Here is a 25,412-nt window from a genome sequence, read left to right on the forward strand (position 1 = left end):
TAACATGGTTTTATAATTAGCTTCACCTTATTTGTAATCCCGTAAGGGTCATATCGAGACCCTTCCGGGATCATTTCTGGATGGTTTTCGGGATCGGTCCGGGATTACGCCGGGGTAATTTCGGGACTTTTTCGGGACTATTTCGGGATCATTTTGGGACCCTTCCGGGATCATTTCTGTATAGTTTACGGGATCCGTCCGGGATCCCGTCGGGGTTATTTTGGAACATTTTCGGGACTATTCCGGAATCATTTCGGGACTATTTCGCGATCATTTGGGGATCCTTCCGGCATCATTTCTGGATGGTTTTCGGGATCCGTGCGGGATCTCGTCGGGGTCATATGGGGACTTTTTCGGGATCATTTGAGGGCTCTTCCGGCATCATTTCTGGATGGTTTTCGGGATCCGTCCGGGATATCGTCGGGGTCATTTGGGGACTTTTTCGGGATCATTTGGGGGCTCTTCCGACATCATTTCTGGATGGTTTTCGGGATCCGTCCGGGATCTCGTCGGGGTCATTTGGGGACTTTTTCGGGATCATTTTGGGGCTCATCCGGCATCATTTCTGGATGGTTTTCGGGATCCGTCCGGGATCCCGTCGGGGTCATTTCAGGACTTTTTCGCGACTAATACGGGATCATTTGGGAACCCTTTCGGCATCATTTCTGGATGGTTTTCGGGATCCGTCCGGGATCCCGTCGGGGTCATTTCGGGACTTTTTCGCGACTAATACGGGATCATTTGGGAACCCTTTCGGCATCATTTCTGGATGGTTTTCGGGATCCGTCCGGGATCCCATTAGGGTAATTTCGGGACTATTAGGGGATCATTTGGGAACCTTTCCGGCATCATTTCTGGATAATTTTCGGGATCCGTCCGTGATGCCGACGAGGTCATTTCGGGACTATTTCGGGATCATTTGGGATACCTACCGGCATCATTTCTGGATGGTTTTTGGGATTCGTCCGGGATCCCGTCGTGGTCCTTTCGGGACTTTTTTTCGACTAATACGGGATCATTTGCGGACCCTTTCGGCATCATTTCTGGATAGTTGTCGGGATCCCGACACGGTCATTTCGGGACTATTAGGGGATCATTTGAGGACCTTTCCGGCATCATTTCTGTATTGTTTTCGGAATCCTTTCGGGATCCCGTCAGGGTCATTTTGGGACTTTTTTGGGGCTAATACGGGATCATTTGGGGATCCTCTAGGGGTCGTTTCGTGACTTTTTCTGTTTTATTTCGGGATCATTTGGGGACCCTTCCGGCATAATTTCTTGATGGTTTGCCGGATCCATCAGGGTCATTTCGGGACCATTTTGGGATCATTTGGGGACCCTTCCGAGATCATTTCTGGATCCGTCCGGGATGCCGTAGGAGCCATTTCGGGATTTTTTGTTACTTTTCCGGGATAGTTTTTGGACCCTTCCGGGATCATTTCTGGATCTGTGCGGGATCCCATCTGGGTCATTTCCGGACTATTTCGGGATCATTTTGGGATCCTTCCGGAATCATTTCTGTATGGTTTTCGCGATCCGTCGTTGATTCCCTCAGAGCCATTTCGGAACCTTTTCTGGAGTATGTCGGGGTCATTTGGGGACCTTTTCGGGATCATTTGGGGCTCTTCCGGCATCATTTCTGGATGGTTTTCGGGATCCGAGCGGGATCTCGTCGGGGTCATTGGGGGACTTTTTCGGGATCATTTGGGGGCTCTTCCGGCATCATTTCTGGATGGTTTTCGGGATCCGTCCGGGATATCGTCGGGGTCATTTGGGGACTTTTTCGGGATCATTTGGGGGCTCTTCCGGCATCATTTCTGGATGGTTTTGGGATCCGTCCGGGATCCCATCAGGGTAATTTCGGGACTATTAGGGGATCATTTGTGGACCTTTCCGGCATCATTTCTGGATAATTTTCGGTATCCGTCCGGGATGCCGACGAGGTCATTTCGGGATTATTTCGGAATCATTTGGGATACCTACCGGCATCATTTCTGGATGGTTTTTGGGATTCGTACGGGATCCCGTCGGGGTCATTTCGGGACTTTTTCTCGACTAATACGGGATCATTTGCGGACCCTTTCGGCATAATTTCTGGATAGTTGTCGGGATCCGTTCGGGATCCCGTCACGGTCATTTCGGAACTATTAGGGGATCATTTGAGGACCTTTCCGGCATCATTTCTGGATAGTTTTTGGAATCCTTTCGGGATCCCGTCAGGGTCATTTCGGGGCTTTTTCGGAATCATTTCAGGATTCGTCCGGGAACCCGTCAGGGTAATTTCTGGACTTTTCCGAGACTATTTCGGGATCATTTTGGGACCTTCCCAAGATCATTTCTGGATGGATTTCGGGATTTGTCCGGGATGCCCTCAGCATCATTTTGGGACTATTAGGTGAGCATTTGAGGACCGTTCCGGCATCACTTCTGGATGGTTTTCGGTATCCGTTCAGATTCCCGTCGGAATAATTGCGGGACTTTTTCGGGATCATTGGGGTCCCTTCCAAAATCATTTCTGGATGGTTTTTGGGATTCGTCCGGCATCCCGTCGGGGTCATTTCGGGACTTTTTCTCGACTAATACGGGATCATTTGCGGGCCCTTTCGGTATCATTTCTGGATAGTTGTCGGGATCCGTTCGGGATCCCGTCAGGGTCTTTTCGGAACTATTGGGAGATCATTTGAGGACCTTTCCGGCATCATTTCTGGTTAGTTTTCGGGATCCTTTCCGGGTCCCATCAGGGTCATTTCGGTACTTTTTCGGCATCATTTAAGATTGGTTTTCAGGATTCGTCCGGTATCAGTCAGGGTAATTTCTGGACTTTTCCCAGACTATTTCGGGATAATTTTGGGACCCTCCCAAGATCATTTCTGGATGGATTTCGGGATCTGTCCGGGATGCCGTCAGGGTCATTTTGGGACTATTAGGTGATCATTTGAGGACCTTTTCGGCATCACTTCTGGATGATTTTCGGTATCCGCTCAGGATCCCGTCGGAATTATTGCGGGACTTTTTCGGGATCATTTGGTGTCCCTTCCGGCATCATTTCTGGCTGGTTTTTGGGATTCGTCCGGCATCCCGTCGGGTTCATTTCGGGACTTTTTCTCGACTAATACGGAATCATTTGCGGGCCCTTTCGGCATCATTTCTAGATAGTTGTCGGGATCCGTTCGGGATCCCGTCAGGGTCTTTTCGGAACTATTAGGTGATCATTTGAGGACATTTCCGGCATCATTTCTGGATAGTTTTCGGGATCCTTTCGGGGTCCAGTCAGGGTCATTTCGGGACTTTTTCGGGATCATTTAGAGATGGCTTTCAGGATTCGTCCGGGAACCCGTCAGGGTAATTTCTGAACTTTTCCGAGACTATTTCGGGATAATTTTGGGACCTTCCCAAGATCATTTCTGGATGGATTCTGGGATCAGTCCGGGATGCCGTCAGGGTCATTTTGGTATTAGGTGATCATTTGAGGGCCTTTCCGGCATCACTTCTGGATGGTTATCGGTATCCGATCAGGATTCCCTCGGAATCATTGCGGGACTTTTTCGGGATCATTTGTGGTCCCTCCCAAGATCATTTCTGGATGGATTTCGGGATCTGTCCGGGATCCCGTCAGGGTCATTTAGGGGTGCGTCCGATATCCCGTCAGGGTCATTTCGGGACTTCTTCGGGAATATATCGGGATCATTTCTGGATGGTTTATGGGATCCGTCCATGACCCCTTAAGGGTCATTTCGGGACTATTAGGTGATCATTTGAGGACCTTTCCGGCGTCACTTCTGGATGATTTTCGGTATCCGTTCGGGATCCCGTCGGAATCAATGCGGGACTTTTACGGAATCATTTGGGATTCCTTCCGGCATCATTTCTGGATGGTTTTCGGGATTTGTCCGGGATCCCGTCGGGGTTATTTGGGGACCTTTTCGGGGCTAATACGGGATCATTTGGGGATCCTCTAGGGGTCGTTTCGTGACTTTTTCTGTATTATTTCGGGATCATTTTGGGACCCTTTCGGCATAATTTCTTGATGGTTTGCCGGATCCATCAGGGTCATTTCGGGACCATTTTGGGATCATTTGGGGACCCTTCTGAGATCATTTCTGGATCCGTCCGGGATGCCGTAGGAGCCATTTCGGGATTTTTTGTTACTTTTCCGGGATCATTTCTGGATCTGTGCGGGATCCCATCTGGGTCAATTCCGGACTATTTCGGGATCATTTTGGAATCCTTCCGGAATCATTTCTGTATGGTTTTCGCGATCCATCGTGGATCCCCTCGGAGCCATTTCGGAACTTTTTCTGGAGTTAGTCGGGATAATTTAGGGACCCTTCCTGGATATTTTCTGGATGGTTTCTGAGATCCGTCCGGGAGCCCGTCAGGGTAATTTCGGAACTTTTTCGGGATCAATTTGGTACCCTTCAGGCATCATTTCTGTGTGGTTATCTGGATAAGTCTAGAATCGTATCGTTGTCATTTCGGGTTTTTTTGGGACTACTTCGGGAACTTTTGGAAACACTTCCGGGGCGTTTCTGGATGGTTTTCGGGATCCGTCCGCGATAGCGTCGGGGTCATTTCGTGGCTTTTTCTGGATAATTTCGTTATCATTTTGGGATCCTATCAGGTTATCAGCTCATAAAGTTCTTTTTTTTACTCAATTACAAAAATAAAATGCATTAGACAGAAAAAAAATTTTAAACAGATAACTTTATAAGCAGGCTAACGTGAATAGCCCACATATTTCATTTTCTCCTTGCGGACGGGGCCGCGGGTAAAGGCTAGTTATATTATAAATGGGAAAGTTTGGATGTTTAGATGTTTGGATGTTTGGATGTTTGTCTTTGTGACCCAATCACGCAAGAACGGCTGGACAGATTTGGATGAAATTTTGCACACATATAGCCAATAGTCTAGAAGGATCTACTAGCTATATATTTTTCAAAGGGGGCGTGGTCGCCGCCCCCTAGGAACAGTTATAATTTAATTATTATATTTTTTCGTCTTTGTGACTGAATCACGCCAGAACGGCTACACGGATTTTGATGAAATTTGGGACACAGACAGTAGCCTACTAGCGAAATTTTTTTCGAACATGGAAAGAGGGGTGGGGGTCCCACGACCCCTTCGATCAATTACTTTTTAATAATTTTTACACATTATAACTTTACGTATACTGGCCTTCACCAATATCACAGACTCAAGGTGTCAAATAAGTCGAGGGCTTACAAAGTAAGCAGTGACACCCTCCGCTCCCCCCCTTTATCACCCCCTCTGGTGTAAAATCTATAAATTGTTATAACTCAATATAAATTTTCTCCTAAATCAATAGTTTTTGGTATCTGGCACATACAGTTTATAATTAGCTTCACCTTATTTGTAATCCCGTAAGGGTCATATCGAGACCCTTCCGGGATCATTTCTGGATGGTTTTCGGGATCGGTCCGGGATCCCGCCGGGGTAATTTGGGGACTTTTTCGGGACTATTTCGGGATCATTTTGGACCCTTCCGGGATCTTTTCTGTATAGTTTTCGGGATCCGTCCGGGATCCCGTCGGGGTTTTTTTGGGAAATTTTCGGGACTATTCCGGAATCAATTCGGGACTATTTCGCGATCATTTGGGGACGCTTCCGGCATAATTTCTGGATGGTTTTCGGAATCCGTCCGGGATCTCGTCGGGGTAATTTCGGGACTTTTCCGGGACTATTTCGGGATCATTTCGGGACCCTTCCGGGATCATTTCTGTATAGTTTTCGGTATCCGTCCGGGATCCCGTCGGGGTACTTTCGGGGTCATTTGCGTACCTTCGAGAGATAAATTCTTGATGGTTTCTGGGATCATTACGGGACTTTTTCGGGGTTATTTTGGCACCCTTTAGGCATCATTTCTGGATGGTCTTCGTGATTCGTCCGGCATCCCGTCGGGGTCATTTCGGGACTTTTTCGCGACTAATACGGGATCATTTGGGGACCCTTTCGGCATCATTTCTGGATGGTTTTCGGAATCCGTCCGGGATCTCGTCGGGGTAATTTCGGGACTTTTCCGGGACTATTTCGGGATCATTTTGGGACCCTTCCGGGATCATTTCTGTATAGTTTTCGGGATCCGTCCGGGATCCCGTCGGGGTTATTGTGGGACATTGTCGGGACTATTCCGGAATCATTTCGGGCCTATTTCGAGATCATTTGGGGGCCTTCCGGCATCATTTCTGGATGGTTTTCGGGATCCGTCCGGGATCCCGTCGGGGTACTTTCGGGATCATTTGTGCACCTTCGAGAGATAAATTCTTGATAGTTTCCGAGATCATTACGGGACTTTCTCGGGGTTATTTTGGGACCCTTTAGGCATCATTTCTGGATGGTCTTCGGGATTCGTCCGGCATCCCGTCGGGTCATTTCGGGACTTTTTCGTGATCATTTAAGGATGACTTTCAGGATTCGTTCGGGAACCCGTCAGGGTAATTTCTGGACTTTTCCGAGACTATTTCGGGATCTTTTTGGAACCTTCCCAAGATCATTTCTGGATGGATTTCGGGATCAGTCCGGGATGCCGTCAGGGTAATTTTGTGACTATAAGGTGATAATTTGAGGACCTTTCCGGCATTACTTTTGGATGGTTTTCGGTATCCGTTCAGGATCCCGTCGGGACTTTTTCGGGATCATGTGGGGTCCCTTACGGCATCATTTCTGGATGGTTTTTGGGATTCGTCCGGCATCCCGTCGGGGTCATTTCGGGACTTTTTCTCGACTAATACGGGATCATTTGCGGGCCCTGTCGGCATCATTTCTAGATAGTTGTCGGGATCCGTTCGGGATCCCGTCAGAGTCTTTTCGGAACTATTAGCAGCTCATTTGAGGACCTTTCCGGCATCATTTCTGGATAGTTTTCGGGATCCTTTCGGGGTCCCGTCAGGGTCATTTCGGGACTTTTTCAGGATCATTTAAGGATGACTTTCAGGATTCGTCCGGGAACCCGTCAGGGTAATTTCTGGACTTTTCCGAGACTATTTCGGGATCAGTCCGGGATGCCGTCAGGGTCATTTTGGGACTATTAGGTGATCATTTGAGGACCTTTCCGGCATCACTTCTGGATGGTTTTCGGTATCCGTTCAGGATCCCGTCGGAATCATTGCGGGAATTTTTCGGGATCATTTGGGGTCCCTCCCAAGATCATTTCTGGATGGATTTCGGGATCTGTCAGGGATCCCGTTAGGGTCATTTAGGGATGCGATCGAGATCCCGTCAGGGTGATTTCGGGACTTCTTCGGGACTATATCGGTATACTTTCTGGATGGTTTACGGGATACGTCCAGGATCCCTTAAGGGTCATTTTGGGACTATTAGGTGATCATTTGAGGACCTTTCGGCATCACTTCTGGATGATTTTCGGTATCCGTTCGGGATCCCGTCGAATCATTGCGGGACTTTTTCGGAATCATTTGGGATCCCTTCCGGCATCATTTCTGGATGGTTTTCGGGATTTGTCCGGGATGCCGTCGGGGTTATTTCGGGACCTTTTCGGGGCTAATACGGGATCATTTGGGGATTCTCTAGGGGTCGTTTCGTGACTTTTTCTGTTTTATTTCGGGATCATTTGGGAACCCTTCGGGCATAATTTCTTGATAGTTTGCCGGATCCATCAGGGTCATTTCGGGACCATTTTTGGATCATTTGGGGACCCTTCCGAGATCATTTCTGGATCCGTACGGGATGCCGTAGGAGCCATTTCGGGATTTTTTGTTACTTTTCCGGGATAGTTTTTGGACCCTTCCGGGATCATTTCTGGATCTGTGCGGGATCCCATCTGGGTCATTTCCGGACTATTTCGGGATCATTTTGGGATCCTTCCGGAATCATTTCTGTATGGTTTTCGCGATCTGTCGTGGATCCCCTCGGAGCCATTTCGGAACTTTTTCTGGAGTATGTCGGAGTCATTTGGGTACTTTTTCGGGATCATTTGGGGGCTCTTCCGGCATCATTTCTGGATGGTTTTCGGGATCCGTCCGGGATCCCGTCGGGGTCATTTCGGGACTTTTTCTCGACTAATACGGGATCATTTGGGGACTCTTTCGACATCATTTCTGGATAGTTTACGGGATCCGGACGTGGTCATTTCGGGACTTTTTCGGGATCATTTGGGGGCTCTTCCGGCATAATTTCTGGATGGTTTTCGGGATCCGTCCGGGATCCTGTCGGGGTCATTTCGGGACTTTTTCGCGACTAATACGGGATCATTTGGGAACTCTTCGGCATCATTTCTGGATGGTTTTCGGGATACGTCCGGGATCTCGTGGGGGTCATTTGGGGACTTTTTCGGGATCATTTGGGGGCTCTTCCGGCATAATTTCTGGATGGGTTTCGTATCAGTCCGGGATCCCGACGGGGACATTTCGGGACTTTTTCGCGACTAATACGGAATCATTTGGGAACCCTTTCGGCATCATTTCTGGATGGTTTTCGGGATCCGTCCGGTATCCCGTCCGGGTCATTTCGGGAATTTTTCGCGACTAATACGGGATCATTTGGGAACCATTTCGGCATCATTTCTGGATGGTTTTCGGGATCCGTCCGGGATCCCATCAGGGTAATTTCGGGACAATTAGGGGATCATTTGGGGACCTTTCCGGCATCATTTCTGGATAATTTTCGGGATCCGTCCGGGATGCCGAAGAGGCCATTTCGGGACTATTTCGGGATTATTTGGAATACCTACCGGCATCATTTCTGGATGGTTTTTGGGATTCGTCCGGGATCCCATCAGGGTAATTTCGGGAATATAGGGCATCATCTGGGGACCTTTCCGGCATCACTTCTGGATGATTTTCGGTATCCGTTCGGGATCTCGTCGAATCATTGCGGGACTTTTTCGGAATCATTTGGGATCCCTTCCGGCATCATTTCTGGATGGTTTTCGGGATTTGTCCGGGATGCCGTCGGGGTTATTTCGGGACCTTTTCGGGGCTAATACGGGATCATTTGGGGATTCTCTAGGGGTCGTTTCGTGACTTTTTCTGTTTTATTTCAGGATCATTTGGGGACCCTTCCGGCATAATTTCTTGATAGTTTGCCGGATCCATCAGGGTCATTTCGGGACCATTTTTGGATCATTTGGGGACCCTTCCGAGATCAATTCTGGATCAGTCCGGGATGTCGTAGGAGCCATTTCGTGATTTTTTGTTACTTTTCCGGGATAGTTTTTGGACCTTTCCGGGATCATTTCTGGATCTGTGCGGGTTCCCATCTGGGTCATTTCCGGACTATTTCGGGATCATTTTGGGATCCTTCCGGAATCATTTCTGTATGGTTTTCGCGATCTGTCGTGGATCCCCTCGGAGCCATTTCGGAACTTTTTCTGGAGTATGTCGGGGTCGTTTGGGAACTTTTTCGGGATCATTTGGGGGGCTCTTTCGGCATCATTTCTGGTTGGTTTTCGGGATCCGTCCGGGATCCCGTCGGGGTCATTTCGGGACTTTTTCTCGACTAATACGTTATCATTTGGGGACCCTTTCGACATCATTTCTGAATAGTTTACGGGATCCGGACGGGGTCATTTCGGGACTATTTCGGGATCATTTGGGGTACCTACCGGCATCATTTCTGGATGGTTTTCGGTATCCGTCCGGGATCTCGTCGGGTTCATTTGGGGACCTTTTCGGGATCATTTGAGGGCTCTTCCGGCATCATTTCTGGATGGTTTTCGGGATCCGTCCGGGATCCCGTCAGGGTCAATTCGGGACTTTTTCGCGACTATTACGGGATCATTTGGGAACCGTTTCGGCATCATTTCTGGATGGTTTTCGGGATCCATCCGGGATCCCATCAGGGTAATTTCGGGACAATTAGGGGATCATTTGGGGACCTTTCCGGCATCATTTCTGGATAAATTTCGGGATCCGTCCGGGATGCCGAAGAGGAAATTTCGGGATTATTTGGAATACCTACCGGCATCATTTCTGGATGTTTTTGGGATTCGTCCGGGATCCCATCAGGGTAATTTCGGGAATATAGGGGATCATCTGGGAACCTTTCCGGCATCATTTCTGGATAATTTTCGGGATCCGTCCGGGATGCCGATGAAGTGATTTCGGGACTATTTCGGGATCATTTGGGATACCTACCGGCAACATTTCTGGATGGTTTTTGGGATTCGTCCGGGATCCCGTCGGGGTCATTTCGGGACTTTTCTCAAATAATACGGGATCATTTGCGGACCCTTTCGGCATCATTTCTGGATAGTTGTCGGAATCCTTTCGGGATCCCGCCAGGGTCATTTCGGGACTTTTTCGGGATCATTTAAGGATGGCTTTCAGGATTCGTCCGGGAACCCGTCAGGGTAATTTTTGGACTTTTCCGAGACTATTTCGTGATCATTTTGGGACCTTCCCAAGATCATTTCTGCATGGATTTCTGGATTTGTCCAGTATGCCGTCAGGCTCATTTTGGGACTATTAGGTGATCATTTGAGGAACTTTCCGCCATCACTTCTGGATGGTTTTCGGTATCCGTTCAGGCTCCCGTCGGAATAATTGCGGGACTTTTTCGGGTTCATTTGGGGTCCCTTCCGGCATCATTTCTGGATGGTTTTGGGATTCGTCCGGCATTCCGTCGGGGTCATTTCGGGACTTTTTCTCGACTAATACGGGATCATTTGCGCGCCCTTTCGGCATCATTTCTAGATAGTTGTCGGGATCCGTTCGGGATCCCGTCAGGGTCTTTTCGGAACTATTAGGAGACCATTTGAGGACCTTTCCGGCATAATTTCTGGATAGTTTTCCGGATCCTTTCGGGGTCCCGTCAGGGTCATTTCCGGACTTTTTCGGGATCATTTAATGAGGGCTTTCAGGAGTCGTCCGGGAACCCGTCAGGGTAATTTCTTGACTTTTCTGAGACTATTTCGGGATCATTTTGGGACCTTTCCAAGATTATTTCTGGATGGATTTCGGGATCAGTCCGGGATGCTGTCAGGGTCATTTTGGTATTAGGTGATCATTTGAGGACCTTTCCGGCATCACTTCTGGATGGTTTTCGCTATCCGTTCAGGATCCCGTCGGAATCATTGCGGGACTTTTTCGGGATCATTTGGGGACCATTCCGGCATAATTTCTTGATGGTTTGCCGGATCCATCAGGGTAATTTCGGGACCATTTTCGGATCATTTGGGGACCCTTCCGAGATCATTTCTGGATCTGTCCGGGATGCCGTAGGAGCCATTTCGGGATTTTTTGTTACTTTTCCGGGATAGTTTTTGGACCTTTCCGGGATCATTTCTGTATCTGTGCGGGATCCCATCGGGGTAATTTCCGGACTATTTCGGGATCATTTTGGGATCCTTCCGGAATCATTACTGTATGGTTTTCGCGATCCGTCGTGGATCCCCTCGGAGCCATTTCGGAACTTTTTCTGGAGTATGTCGGGATAATTTAGGGACCCTTCCTGGATATTTTCTGGATGGTTTTTGAGATCCGCCCGGGAGCCCGTCAGGCTCATTTCGGAACCTTTTCGGGATCATTTTGGAACACCTTCAGGGATCATTTCTGTGTGGTTCTCTGGATACGTCTAGAATCCTGTCGTTGTAATTTCGGGTTTTTTTGGGACTATTCCGGGAGCTTTTGGAGACCCTTTCGGGGCATTTCTGGATGGTTTTCGGGATCCGCCCACGATAGCATGGGGTAATTTCGTAGTTTTTTCTGGATAATTTCGGGATCATTGGGGATCCTATCAGGTTATCAGCTCATTTAGTTCTTTTTTTTACTCAATTACAAAAATAAAATGCATTAGACAGAAAATAAAATTTTAAACAGATAACTTGATAAGCAGGCTAACGCGAATAGCCCATATATTTAAATTTCTCCTTGCGGACGGGGCCGCGGGTAAAGGCTAGTATGAATATAAATCAGAAAACACTACACCCAGTTCGGTCAACCTTTAAGTAAATACACACATTTTTATGTTAATGCTGAAGTCTTTTATGGCCGAGCCACAACGAAGTTTTAAATATAGATGCGTTCAACGCATTCTTATGCATTTCAGTAACATCGATACAATCACGCAAGATGTGGGACTTCAGATTTGGCAGTTAAAGTTTATTTCGCCTAATCTATTCACATACAAAATTTCGCGAAGCACTGTTATAAACATTCTCACTATACAAGAAAAATACTTCCTAACATATTGTATCGAATTTACTGCAATTCCCCTTATTTGCAATCTTCTGCTACCGTTCGTATCGCTAAACTGTTGAATAAATAACTCCAATATTGAATAATGTAAAAATGGCCTTTATTAAAGTACTTCACAATAACACTTATACTTTGCAACTAGCTTGCTTAATAACCAAACTGACTGATAGCTTAAATGAAACTGATTCTCGCCTCTACTGTTGTCGCCTTTTTATACTGTCTGATTTCCTCGTTGCATATTTCTAGGCTTTTCTAAATCCAGAACTTACTAGTTAGTTATAAATTTCTCAGCTACAACTACAGATGTATAATTTTTATAGCTTCTCTCATACCCCATGCGCTTGTATGTGTGAGCGACACTTCCACAATTATAATTGCATACCTTTAGGAGCATCTCAGATAAGATATCTGCATGTGTTTGTGCATCTCTTCTCCGCTGCGTGTACGTACATAGGTGTAGACAAAATGATTTAATTATTAATGTGCATTCACGTCACTGCTTAGCATCGGCATAGAGATGGCAGTACCCCTTAGTGTTGCTAACATTCGTAACAATATGTATTTTGTGTCCCATTTATTTGTTAAATTGTAGTTTTTAACTGTGAAAAATGTTAGGAAAGTACCAACAAGTGGGAAAAATAATTCCTTTTGCGAAGTGTGAAAGCACCCTTAGCCAAAACAAATGTAGAATTCTTCTTCTTATGAATTGCTTGCAAGAAAAGTTGAAAGTTGACTACATTTTCATGTCAGATGGTTGTAAGAGCCGGAACACATAAGATTTTCGATGCAGTATCGTGCTTTGACAGACGAGTAGATTACATGGGGCGCTCCCCATACAAACACATGCAATGCATATGATACCGTTAAACACATCTATGTATATGAAAAACTGATTATGTGACGGGGCTTTTAGCTACTGGCATAATTTTGTAATGTTTCAAAACCACAAGTTGCTGGTATTACCATTTTATATCTCGTTCATATATGAAACAACTACAATCATACCTATGTACATGCGTAGAACAAAAATGTATAATCTTCTTGTCTAAGTGTCCTGAGTCTGTGGACGATAGTTTAGCTGTTTGTGTTCTTAAAATAACTTAAAATATTTAGTATGAACTTTGACATGTACTCAAGCTGTATTGTACAACTTATACTGAAATAAATGGTGCTAGTAAAATCAACAAATCGGCTCTGTTCTTCTTGACTTAACGGAGATTCGGTGAAATTGATCGAATTACGGTTAATTCTACCGAATTCTTTGTCTATCGAACAAATTAGTTTATTCATTTCAACAGAAGAGAAATGGTCGCTCTTAAGTTAACAAAATTCTGTAAAATTGACAGATTCCTGGTCAATCTAACTGATTTTTCTGTTAACACAACTGATCTCACTGGTTATTTCAACAGCGATCAACAGTCAATACATGAGCAAATTTTAAAGAGAATTTTACGCTCACTGCGCTCTCTACTTTGTACTTATGACGATGGTGCCACGTGTTTAAAAAGAAATACCAAAATAAGAAAACCACCAAATCGAAAAAACACACAAAATGGGAAAACAACAAAAAACTAGTTTTTCAGTTATGAATACAAAACGAAAAACCCTTTTTTGAATTTACTGTGCAAAAAATTATGAGATACCGGGACACCTATTTATCGGGTACAATTTTGCAACTTCTCCTCCAAGCGAAATGCAAAATTGCCCCCTCTTGTTGCAAAAGTTTTGTTTGAACGGACAGGATTTTTCCAAAGTTAGTAACATTTTGTTCACGTTTTTACGAATTTTCACTCACGCGAACGAATTTAATACCATAATAAAAAACATCCTTTTTTAATGTTGATGTTTCCGACAACATAAAAGTTTGAGTTGTTTTGGAATCGTTTCAACTTAAAGTGTTAGGAAAATTAAACTTGCCGAATTACATGTAAAGTTACTCTAGTGGTGAATTACCTTCTAGCGATTCGATTCTTTACTTTTGTATAACTTACAAGTTCTCTATTTAAAATGTTATGTCAAACATTTATAGCAATTTTGTTCGAAACAATCAAGTGTGGCAACTACATGCGAGAGAAGAAATTGAGAATGAGCTAAGCTGCAACCGAAAGAATTGAGAATCAGTTTTGTGACTATTATTTTCATTTCCATTTGCAAATCGAAGGTCAAAACTATAAATTAAATAAATTATAAAATATAAAATTTGGCGAAAGTGCGTTTAATAAAACAAAATAATAAAGTGTATAATGTTTAATGTGTGCCAGTATATTTGATGTAAGCCCAATTTACGTTCGGTTAGTAAGTGCCACCGTGGTGTGATGGTAGCGTGCCCCGCCTGCCACACCGTATGCCCTGGGTTTAAGCAACATCAAAGTTTTAGAAATACGGTTTTTCAATTATAAGACAATTTTTCTAAGCGGGGTCGCCCTTCGGCCGGGTTTGGCAAGCGCTCCGAGTGTATTTCTGCCATGAAAAGCTCTCAGTGAAAACTCATCTGCCTTGCAGATGCCGTTCGGAGTCGGCATAAAACATGTAGGTCCCGTCCGGCCAACTTGTAGGGAAAATCAAGAGGAGCACACGACGCAAATTGGAAGAGAAGCTCGGCTCGGCCTTAGATATCTTCGGAGGTTATCGCGCCTTACGTTTAATTTTATTTTTTTTAAGTTAAAACAAAAATAATTATTTTAGCTGTATTTGTAAGGATTAAAATAAATTTAAAAAAATGTGTCAGGCACTGCCAAGATAAATCTTAAATTTAGGACTTTTGTTACCTTATTATTTCATATTTAGACCAACCCAGCGGGTTAGGAGGCGCATTCTGTTTCTTTACTAGCCGAGGCTCTGGCGCCCCAATTTCCTCATGTATATAGGGGTTGGGAGGAGGGGATGGCCTAGAAGGTTTCATGTGGTCACACCAAATTGTTCCCGAGATGGTCAGGCTTGTTCCTTAATGGTGCTTGTTACCGGAAAGTATCGTATCTGCATACGGCAAAGGACTATCAACATCGATAACACTCCCCAAAGCTTTAAAAATTTTCGGGGAGTATCTTTATCGCTACAACAACAACAGAAACAACCAACCCAGTATAAGGCACTTCCATTTTAATTATTTATGGTTCGTTCACCTTCCTGTTTGTCGGCAAATTGCAGTACAACAGTGGGAAATCTTCCAAACATTTTTGAAACGGCTCCGGTATAGCAAACGTTTTGAAACATACAATACAAAATAAGAACAAATTTCGCAAGTGTTGGTTCGAGAAAACTAGCAAATTTATTCTAGGTTTCTAATCTCGCGATCGATTTTCAGAGGCGTGTGGCAGTGCAATACATATCACAAAAATTTGCGTTGAGTAACGCATGGATCGAAATATTAAGAAAACTTCTGGGGAAAGAGTTAATTAAACATTGCAACCGATTTTTTTATCAACATCCGAGCGAGCTACAGATTTAAAACTACGAATATAATTTTGGACCAGGGGACGAAGTAATATTAGAAACTTCTCTCAGTTGAAGAACTTCAGGCAAAAAGTAGAAAATAAAATGGAGTTAAAAATTTTGTAAACATTACCTTTTTAAGAATAGATTAACAGTGCCCTCAATTTCGGGAGACACTGAAATAAGCAAACATTTTTTATAGCTCTAACTTAAGTTAAAAAACAAAAATTAAAAAAAAATTAAATTTTCCAAAATCATAAAGGAAAATGCACTTGGGCTTTGAAGCATTAATGTTTCCAAACTTTGACTTTAAACTTTTAACAATTGTTATAGTAAAAGAGTATATCGAAACAAAATTATAAAGGTGGAGCGCAATCGTCTAGCTTAGGTGAACAATGCTTTAGAATAGGAGACATTGTGAATTTCCTAACTGTAAAATTAAAATTATTAAAATATGAATTTTAACACATATATTTATGTATTTTTATTATGTAAATTTTGGAGGATATTTTTTTGAAATGAGCATTTATAGCAAAAATAAATGTTTTGTTAAAATTTTTGATGACATTGGTGAACAAAAGTGCGGTAAGAGTGTGCAAAAAGTTTTTATGTTGACTTACTTAAATTTTCGCATCTGGTCCAGTACAATACCGCTAACAACGGAGCCGAACATACCCGCCAAAACGATAAACAAACCAATGCGCCCAGTGTCCACCTCATGTCCAGGATAATATTTGAGAACAACCTTAAATGAAACATTTGAATTCAAGTCATAGTTTTACATACATACATACATATACCTATACATGAGGGTTAGAGTGACCGCAAATGCAAAAGTGCTGATTTTTTTTGCTCCCCGCGAATTTTCTGATAGCTTGACAATAGAAAATAAGATCTGCATAAAAATCTGACCACCTGTGGGAAATAGCCACGCGCATTTGACCTAAAGTTCAAAAATTTACCTAAAAATTATGCATGGCTTTAGATGCATGCCATTACAATAATAGTTTTAAAAAAAAATTTGAACAAAACTTGTTTGAACTGAATATAACACACTTATGAGCACTACCGCTACAAGTTCACTTTAAAGAAGGTTCAACACACTATTGAATGACCTGAAATATTTTCATAACCTACTAAAGGTAAGATCACACCTAGCGTCGCGTCACGTAACAGCAGCACGTCACGACCAAATATTCTTTGCATGTATTCTTATGGAGTATATCACACTTAGCGGCAGCGGAACTGTGCGTCGCGTCACGTAGCGAGAAATTTGAGCAACTAGGCAAAACTGACGCGCTGCTGCCGCTCAGGTGCTGCTTGGTATATCACACTTCGCGGCATGTTATGTCATTTTTAAACCACTATATGCTTAAACAACAACAACTATTTTGTCGCGATGTGCCGCTCTACTTCCGCTTTAGTGCGATATACCAAATTATGATGTACAGTGACGCGACGCTGCTGTTACATGCCGCGACGCTATGTGGGTACTTACCTTGAATGAAACTATACCACATTTTTTTTTAAATTGCAAAGCCTACTACGATATTTTCAGTTTGGTAAAAAAAGAGTTTGAAAAAATCCGGCTTGCTTATTTTAAATAATTTTCTTGACTATAAAGTGCATGTAAATCAAAAAAATTTATGAGGTGAAAAACTGCTTTAAATAACCTATTAAATGATGTATAGTTTATGCAATTCTCTATTTTTTAAATATTTATTTTTGTCTTTTTAACAAACAAAACATTTTAAATTTGACTTTAAGGACTCAATATGTCCTGAAAGGATAACGGTAGGTATAAACATCATATGGAGAATATGTTCCTAGTTTCATTTTGTATAAAAATGATTATTACATTATTTCTCCGAAAATCATTTAGGGGACTCATGAAAGCATATAAACTTATAAGGTGTAAAATTATATCCATTTACACACACTGTTATATGAACGCACCTAGAAATACTCTAGATAAACTTGATTGTTTATCAGCTGTATTATTGCCAAACAAAAATTTTTTGATTGTTATACAAATTAAAAAATGCAAAGATTGAGTGAAAAATCAAAACTAAAACGTCTTTACTAAGATATTCTTGTAAATGACTTGCTGATGCTGGAGATTTCTGATGAAAATGCCTGCTGTAATGTCTGCAAGGTTGCATTCCTTTGAGTTTACCGCGTTTACACAATGAAATGTGCGCGTAAATTTATACAAATTGTGTAAATAATTTTTCATACAAAATTTGACAGTTCGTTTACGCACTAGATAAATTTATACGTTTACACACTTTATAAGGCATTTATACGGTTACATGAGTCCCCCTATTGTTTAAAGAGATATTGGTCTCTAAAGCCATGCATAATTTTTAGGTCAATTTTTGAACTTTAGGTCAAATGCGTGTGGCTATTTCCCACTACAGATGGTCAGATTTTTATGCAGAGCTTATTTTCTATTGTCAAGCTATCAAAAAATGCGCGGGGAGCGAAAAAATTCAATACTTTTGCAAATCCCATATGTTTTGTGGTCACTCTAATGAGGGTGGACTAAATTTTTGAGTATATATTAAAATTCGAAGAAAAATAACTATTATATTCATGCATGTTATGAAGCTTTCTGATTTGAAGCGATTATGTTTGCTCTTTGGTGCATATTTTTCTATTTGCTACAAAAACAACTATGCTTATCAAAGCAGTGCTGTTCGTTTAAGCTCGGGTACACTTAAAAAGAAAAGGAAAACCAAGTCATGCTATTTAATTTTATCTTACGTGCTTTTATTTCAATTAATTTATTTCATTTTTATTGTTTACTTGTGCCCCTTCTATGGCATCCTTTCCTACCTCTACTACTTCCACACGGCATGAAATATTTCAGAAATTCAATTTCACATGCGCGAATATTTGTTTTTGACATGTTTACAGGGCCGGATTAACAAGTAGGCAGAATAGGCAGTTGCCTGGGGCCCCCGATTTTAGGGGGACCCCGAAAAATGAAAAAGGCTTCTAAAATTTTCTTACAAACATAAAATTCTAGGGAGTGAAAGAAAAATATAATCAGAACTGAAAACAAATTTTACTCAAATAAATAAAACTCAATTGACCGGGAGTGTTTGCTGATTTACCGGCAAAAACGAAAGCACGAAAATAATCTGTCAGAATTACTCGAGAATGAACTACTAAGTGAAAAAAATGCTGGCGCGACGTTTTAAAACGGATAGTTGCTGTAATTTCCACATTAGCAGAGCGAAGTTTGCCATTCAGAGGTTCGAATGAGCAATTCGGGGTGCCGGACAACGGAAATTATCTAGGGTTACATGAGCTCGTTGCGATTTTTGATCCCTTTTTGCAAGGTCATATTGTTAGATACGGCAATGCTGGGACAGGTGTAACTTTTTATTTATCGAAGACGATCTGCGAGGAGTTAATTAACATTATGGGTAAAAAAGTCAGATTATACATTTTAAAAGAAGTTACTTCGGCTAGGTATTTGACTTATCTGTCGATTCGACTCCTGATTTATCGCATGTTGATCAATTGTCTATCATTTTAAGATATGTTTCTCCGAACGATTTTCAGCCAGTCGAAAGGTTTATAACTTTTCTTAAGTTGGAAGGTCATACTGGTGAAAGTCTAGCGAATCAAACTTTAAATTTTCTTACTGAAGACTGTGGTTTAGTGTTGGCAACCCTTAATTGTAGATTAAATTCCGAAAATGTTCACTTGTCAAATGTATTTGTATAAGTATCTACTATTGTATTGTGCCGTTCATTTAAATATGTATGTGACATCGCTAATGTATAAATAAGTGTCAAAGGACATAACGTTACATATTCCTTTTCTGTCTGCCGAACATCCAACAACTGGTAATTAAATACGCGGTAAGACTTTATATATTTATTTGTTTTTTTATGTAATTATGACCTGTAAATTGTATGTTATTTTATGTTTAATAAAGATTGAGCTACGGCTAACACCCGACAAACATAACAGTGGCGACGAGATAAAAGGCAAGGCTCTTAATAAAAGCAGTACCAAAATGACAAACCCATTGGAGCAAGTGGTAGCAACACTTCTGGCGCGGCAACAAGAAACCGCAGATCAACAAAAACAACTATTGGAGCGGTTGATCGCTGCAACATTTACAAATGAGCAAAATGGTAGGAATGCAACACAAAGCACAACGGGCAGTTCCGAGGCTATTATGGAAACAATTTCGAAAGGTATTCGTGAATTTTGCTATGATGCGGAAGAAGGACAAACCTTTGCCAAGTGGTATGTGCGCTATGAAGATAACTTCACAGTTGATGCTGCATTATTAGACGATGCTGCTAAGGTACGTTTGCTTTTACGCAAGGTAAGCACAAATGTGTTCGATAAATACCGGGACTACATTTTGCCTGCACAGCCACGCGATTTAAATTTTGAAGACACAATTGCTACATTAAAAAAATTGTTTGGTAAGAAAGAATCACAATTTAGTACGAGAGTAAAATGTATGCGAAATGTGCGCGAAGAAAATGAAGATATTGTGACATATGCAGCTCGAGTAAATAGGTTATGTGAAAATTTCTCGCTACAGAATTGCACGGCTGATAATTTTAAATGCTTGATGTTCGTTCAGGGTATTCAATCGACACGTGATGAAGATCTTCGCGCTCGACTTTTAAGCATGCTCGACTCTGAAACTGTAGATAGACCACTAACACTAGATAATTTAGTCGCGGAAATTCAGCGTATTAGAAATTTGAAAAGTGATGCGGTCGTAGCTGAACAGCAATCCAAGGTTCAAGCAGTTTCACAAGCTCAGCATAAACAAAGTAAATTACCTAGCAAGTCAACTCCAAGTAGACCTTGTTGGCAATGCGGAGGTATGCATTTCGTGCGTGATTGTAATTTCAGTAGCCACAAATGTACTCAATGCTGTAAAGTCGGACATAAATAAGGGTATTGCACGTGCTTTTCGGAACGTAAAACGAAGAATGCTAGTCCGAAGAAAAAGAGTAAGAAAACGCGTAAATCAATCAAAAGCGTATTTACAATGTGTGGTAATGGTGCTAAAAATCGACGTTTTGTGGCAATACAAATTAACAACACAACAGTTAAATTGCAACACGATACCGGGTCGGATATCACCATTATTTCCAAACAAAACTGGGCCAGCATAGGCAGTCCACAATTACGTTCGGTTAGAATCAATTCGCGACGCTTCAGCAAATACACTTTCAATTGCTGGCGAATTTGATGCGAATGTCGTGGTGAATGGAAAAAACAAGCGAGCAACCATCACAGTTTCTACTAACCTAAATTTGTTAGGCACAGACATAATTTCTCTGTTAGATCTTTGGACACTCCCATCACTGATTACACTTCATGCAGAAGCATCCAAACTAGCAGTCGATTAGTCGAACCGAATTTACGTCAGATGTTTCCAACTGTTTTCAGAGATGAAATAGGTCACTGTATGGCATACAAAGTTCACTTACAGCTTAAGCCTCAAGCGGTGCCGGTGTTTCGCCCAAAAAGACCAATACCTTATGCAGCAAGGGAAAAAGTCGAAAGGGAATTGAAAAGATTAGAAGATGACGGTATTATTACTCCAGTCAATTTCTCCGCATGGTCAGCTCCAATCGTGGTAGTCAAAAAAGCTTCAGGTAATATTCGTATCTGTGGTGACTATTCTACAGGCCTCAACGTACAGCTTGAGCCTCACACATTTCCATTGCCACTACCAGACGAAATTTTTGTTAATTTCAACGGCTGTTCATATTTTTCTATAGTCGATTTAAACAATGCTTATATGCAAATAGAAGTAGACGAGGAAACAAAAAAACTTCTCGTAATCAACACACATCGCGGGTTATATACATTCAATCGTTTGGCACCAGGAGTTAAATCTGCACCCGGAGCGTTTCCGCTTGTTATGGAATCATTACTTTCGGGACTCTCTGGAGTACTTCCCTATTTAGATGATGTTGTTGTAGCTACTAAAACTAAAGAAGAAAATATAAGCGCAGTAATTAAACTTTTTGAACGTTTTAAACTCCACAACATTACGGTCAATTTCAATAAATGTAAATTCTTTCAACAATCTTGTACGTATTTGGGATATCACATCGATCAGAAAGGCGCAAGGCCAGATAAGAATAAAATCAGCAAAATTTTGGAACTTCCACCACCGAAAGATGTCAGCGAATTAAGATCGTTTTTAGGTGCCATAAATTATTACGGAAAGTTTATCCGAGGAATGCGCGTTCTTAGGAACCCTTTGGATAATTTACTAAAAACGAATACAAAGTGGAACTGGTCCACACAATGCCAGAATAACTTCGATAAATTTAAAAAACTTCTTTCATCAGATATCTTACTAACACACTACGATCCCAAACTGCCAATCAAGGTAGCAGCGGACGCTTCTAACGTGGGTCTAGGTGCATATATTTGTCACTTGTACGCAGATGGTAGTGAAAAAGCAATCGCACATACTGCAAGAGCTCTGACACAAGCTGAAAAGAATTATTCGCAAATTGAAAAAGAAGGCTTGGATTTGGTATTTGCAGTGGTAAAGTTTCATAAGTACCTGTATGGAAGAAAATTTTATTTACATACAGATCATAAGCCATTACTTGCCATATTTGGTAATAAGAAGGGGATTCCTGCACACTCTGCAAACCGCCTTCAGCGATGGGCCTTAACGTTGATGTCATATGATTTTATTTTAGAATACGTACCTACCAATGAATTTGGTGCAGCTGATGTACTTTCACGTCTTATTAGAAGCACATCAAAACCTAATGAAGAAACAGTCATAGCAAGTTGCCAGCTTGAACGTGATATTAAGCAAATTACAATTGATGCCATAGAATTTCTGCCAATTACTTTTCAGATGGTACAAAAAGCGACAATGCAAGACGCATTTTTACAAGATGTTACAAAACACGTGAAGACTGGTAAGTGGCCGAACACAATCAGCAACGATTTACGTAGTTTCTATACACATCGTGATAGTCTGAGTATGGTTGAACTTGATTGCATCTTGCTAAAAGATCGTCTAGTTATTCCCAAGTGTTTTCGCAATCGAATCCTAAAGCAACTGCATAAAGGTCATCAAGGAATTGAACGCACAAAAGCGCTAGCACGAAGTTATGTATACTGGCCGGGTATAGATGAAGATATAAAGCAGTATATTCAATCATGTGAAAAATGTGCAACTGTTGCTAAAACATTACCAAAAATAACTCTTTCTTCACGGCGTAATGCAGAGCATCCGATTCAGCGATAATGGTACACAATTTTCCAGTGAAATGTTTGCGGATTTTTGCAAAAGTCATGGTATCGCTTATACATTCACAGCGCCGTATCACCCGCAGTCGAACGGTCAAGCGGAACGGTTTGTGGACACACTTAAGCGAGCTTTAAAGAAATTGGAGGACGCGGGAACGCCAACCCAAATTTTACAAACGTTTTTGCAAACATATCGCACCACACCCAATCGCAATGCACCGCAAGGGAAATCGCCAGCTGAATTATTCGTTGGGAGAAGACTACGTACAGAGTTCGACATGCTTAAAATTTCGAAGCCATCCAATGAGTCACGTAACGAACACATGGAACTACAGTTTAATAAGCGACATGGAGCTAAAGAAAGAAATTATGAAGTTGGAGATCTAGTTTACGCAAAGTTATATAAACTTAACCAATCTTATTGGGCACCCGGAAAAATCATAAAGGTTCTAGGCAAAGTTAACTACGAGGTTAAAATCGAAAACTCTGACATATTTAGAGCGGTAAAATCTCATTCAAACCAGCTTCGACCAAGATTCGTAAAAACATCAAACAACACATTGGATATTTTATATGATTATTTTGAGCTTCCACCTAAGCCAACAACTTCGAATTCCGATTCAACCAATTCAAGAGTTCAAGAAAGTGACATTGCCACAGGGCAAGAGTCAACGCTAAGTAATCCAGCCGAGGAACAGACACAGTCTCCGAATATAGAAATTCCTGTTAACGAATCATTAACAGCAGTTAGCAATGATACACCTTCAGATGCTCGAGAGTCTACTACTGAACCACCTGCAGTTTCTCAAGAGTTAAGAAGATCAACGAGACCTCCAGCTTGGACTCCAGATTACCATCTAACTAAAAGAAAAAGGGATGTTGGAAACCCTTAATTGTAGATTAAATTCCGAAAATGTTCACTTGTCAAATGTATTTGTATAAGTATCTACTATTGTATTGTGCCGTTCATTTAAATATGTATGTGACATCGCTAATGTATAAATAAGTGTCAAAGGACATAACTTTACATATTCCTTTTCTGTCTGCCGAACATCCAACAACTGGTAATTAAATACGCGGTAAGACTTTATATATTTATTTGTTTTTTTATGTAATTATGACCTGTAAATTGTATGTTATTTTATGTTTAATAAAGATTTAGCTACGGCTAACACCCGACAAACATAACATTTAGATATTCAAAATTGTAGAGGGCAATCATATGACAACGCATTAAATATTTCCGGAAATTATAAAGGTGTGCAAGCAAGAATATTGAGGTTGAATGAGAATGCGATCTATGTTCCCTATTCCGCGCATTCTCTTAATTTGGTTGGAGAGCATGCTCTGAAGTGCTGTTTTTATGCAGTAGATTTTTCGCATTTATGCAGACATATAATTTTTTCTGCTTCCACCTATCGTTGGGGCGTATTAAAAAATAAAATAAACAATGAGAAAACTTTAAAGACATTGTAAACTGCACGCTGGGAAGCACATTCGAATGCGACGAATGCAGTTTACGATTCATTTGATATCATATTAGAGGCTCTAGAAATCATTGCTGATGATGAATTACAAAATACTGTTACTCGTTATGAGGCGACGTGTATCGCGAATAAAATGGAAAAATTCAAATTTAGTTTCATGTTGATTTTATGGAACTCTATTTTGACTGCTATGCGTTCGGTGAGTAAGTCATTGTAAAGTGAAAAAGCAGATTTGCAAACGTGTGCTTTTTTGTACGGATCGAAGAAGAGAGTTTAGTTTCAATCAATTACCTGGTGTAGGTTATACAGAAATCGTAAAACGTACTCTTCGTAGAAAAAAACAACCCAATGACGGAAGTGTTCCAGAAGTAGAATTTTCTCCTTGCGATGATTTTAGGACAACTTTTCTCCAAGTGTTAGATACCTCCACGAAGCTATAAATAACTTAGTTTGTTTTTATTCTAGAGATTTGGAAGAATATTTCATTGAAATGAAACAATTCCAAAGTTACGTGAACTCCAGATACACTGATGTACAAAAAACTCATATCCATTTGTGTAAGATTCTAATGGAAGATCAATTAGCCGATGTATTTCCTTATACAGAAATAGCTCTTTGGATTTTTTTAATATTAATGATCACAAATTGTTCTGCCGAACGATCCTTCTCGCAACTAAAAAGAATCAAAGCTGCTGAAAGAGCTACAACGCGACAGGAGCGACTCGATATTGATGATATAATTGGGAACGGACATGAAAAAAGGGCCCCAAGTTGATGGTTGCCTAGGGCCCCGTTGACGGTTAATCTGGCCCTAGCATGTTTATGACATATTTAAGGAATATTTTTACTGAAATGCTTTAAAATTGCTGAAATGTAATAAATATTTTCATATTTATTCAACTTACAATTACAAATTATTCCTACTGAAATATGCAGTAATTGTCCAAGATATTCTATTATGATGCCAATTACAAACAGGCCATGCAGTCAATACCTGAATCATAGACTTATTTTACTTGGTAGGTGTGAAACTTAAATCCCGG

General features: G+C 41.7%; 1 protein-coding gene across 5 annotated transcripts in view; it reads right to left on the bottom strand.

Annotated features, from left to right (window-relative positions):
* HisT (Histamine transporter) overlaps positions 1-25,412 on the bottom strand; it is a 111,304-nt gene that overhangs the window by 15,163 nt on the left and 70,729 nt on the right. For all 5 annotated transcript variants that reach the window (XM_067776955.1, XM_067776950.1, XM_067776953.1 and 2 more), the window contains one exon: positions 16,225-16,349. In XM_067776955.1, coding sequence (XP_067633056.1) covers positions 16,225-16,349 — 125 coding nt within the window. The remainder of the gene's footprint in view (positions 1-16,224; positions 16,350-25,412) is intronic.

Source organism: Eurosta solidaginis, chromosome 3, assembly GCF_040869045.1.
Source record: "Eurosta solidaginis isolate ZX-2024a chromosome 3, ASM4086904v1, whole genome shotgun sequence".
Classification (NCBI taxonomy): domain Eukaryota; kingdom Metazoa; phylum Arthropoda; class Insecta; order Diptera; family Tephritidae; genus Eurosta; species Eurosta solidaginis.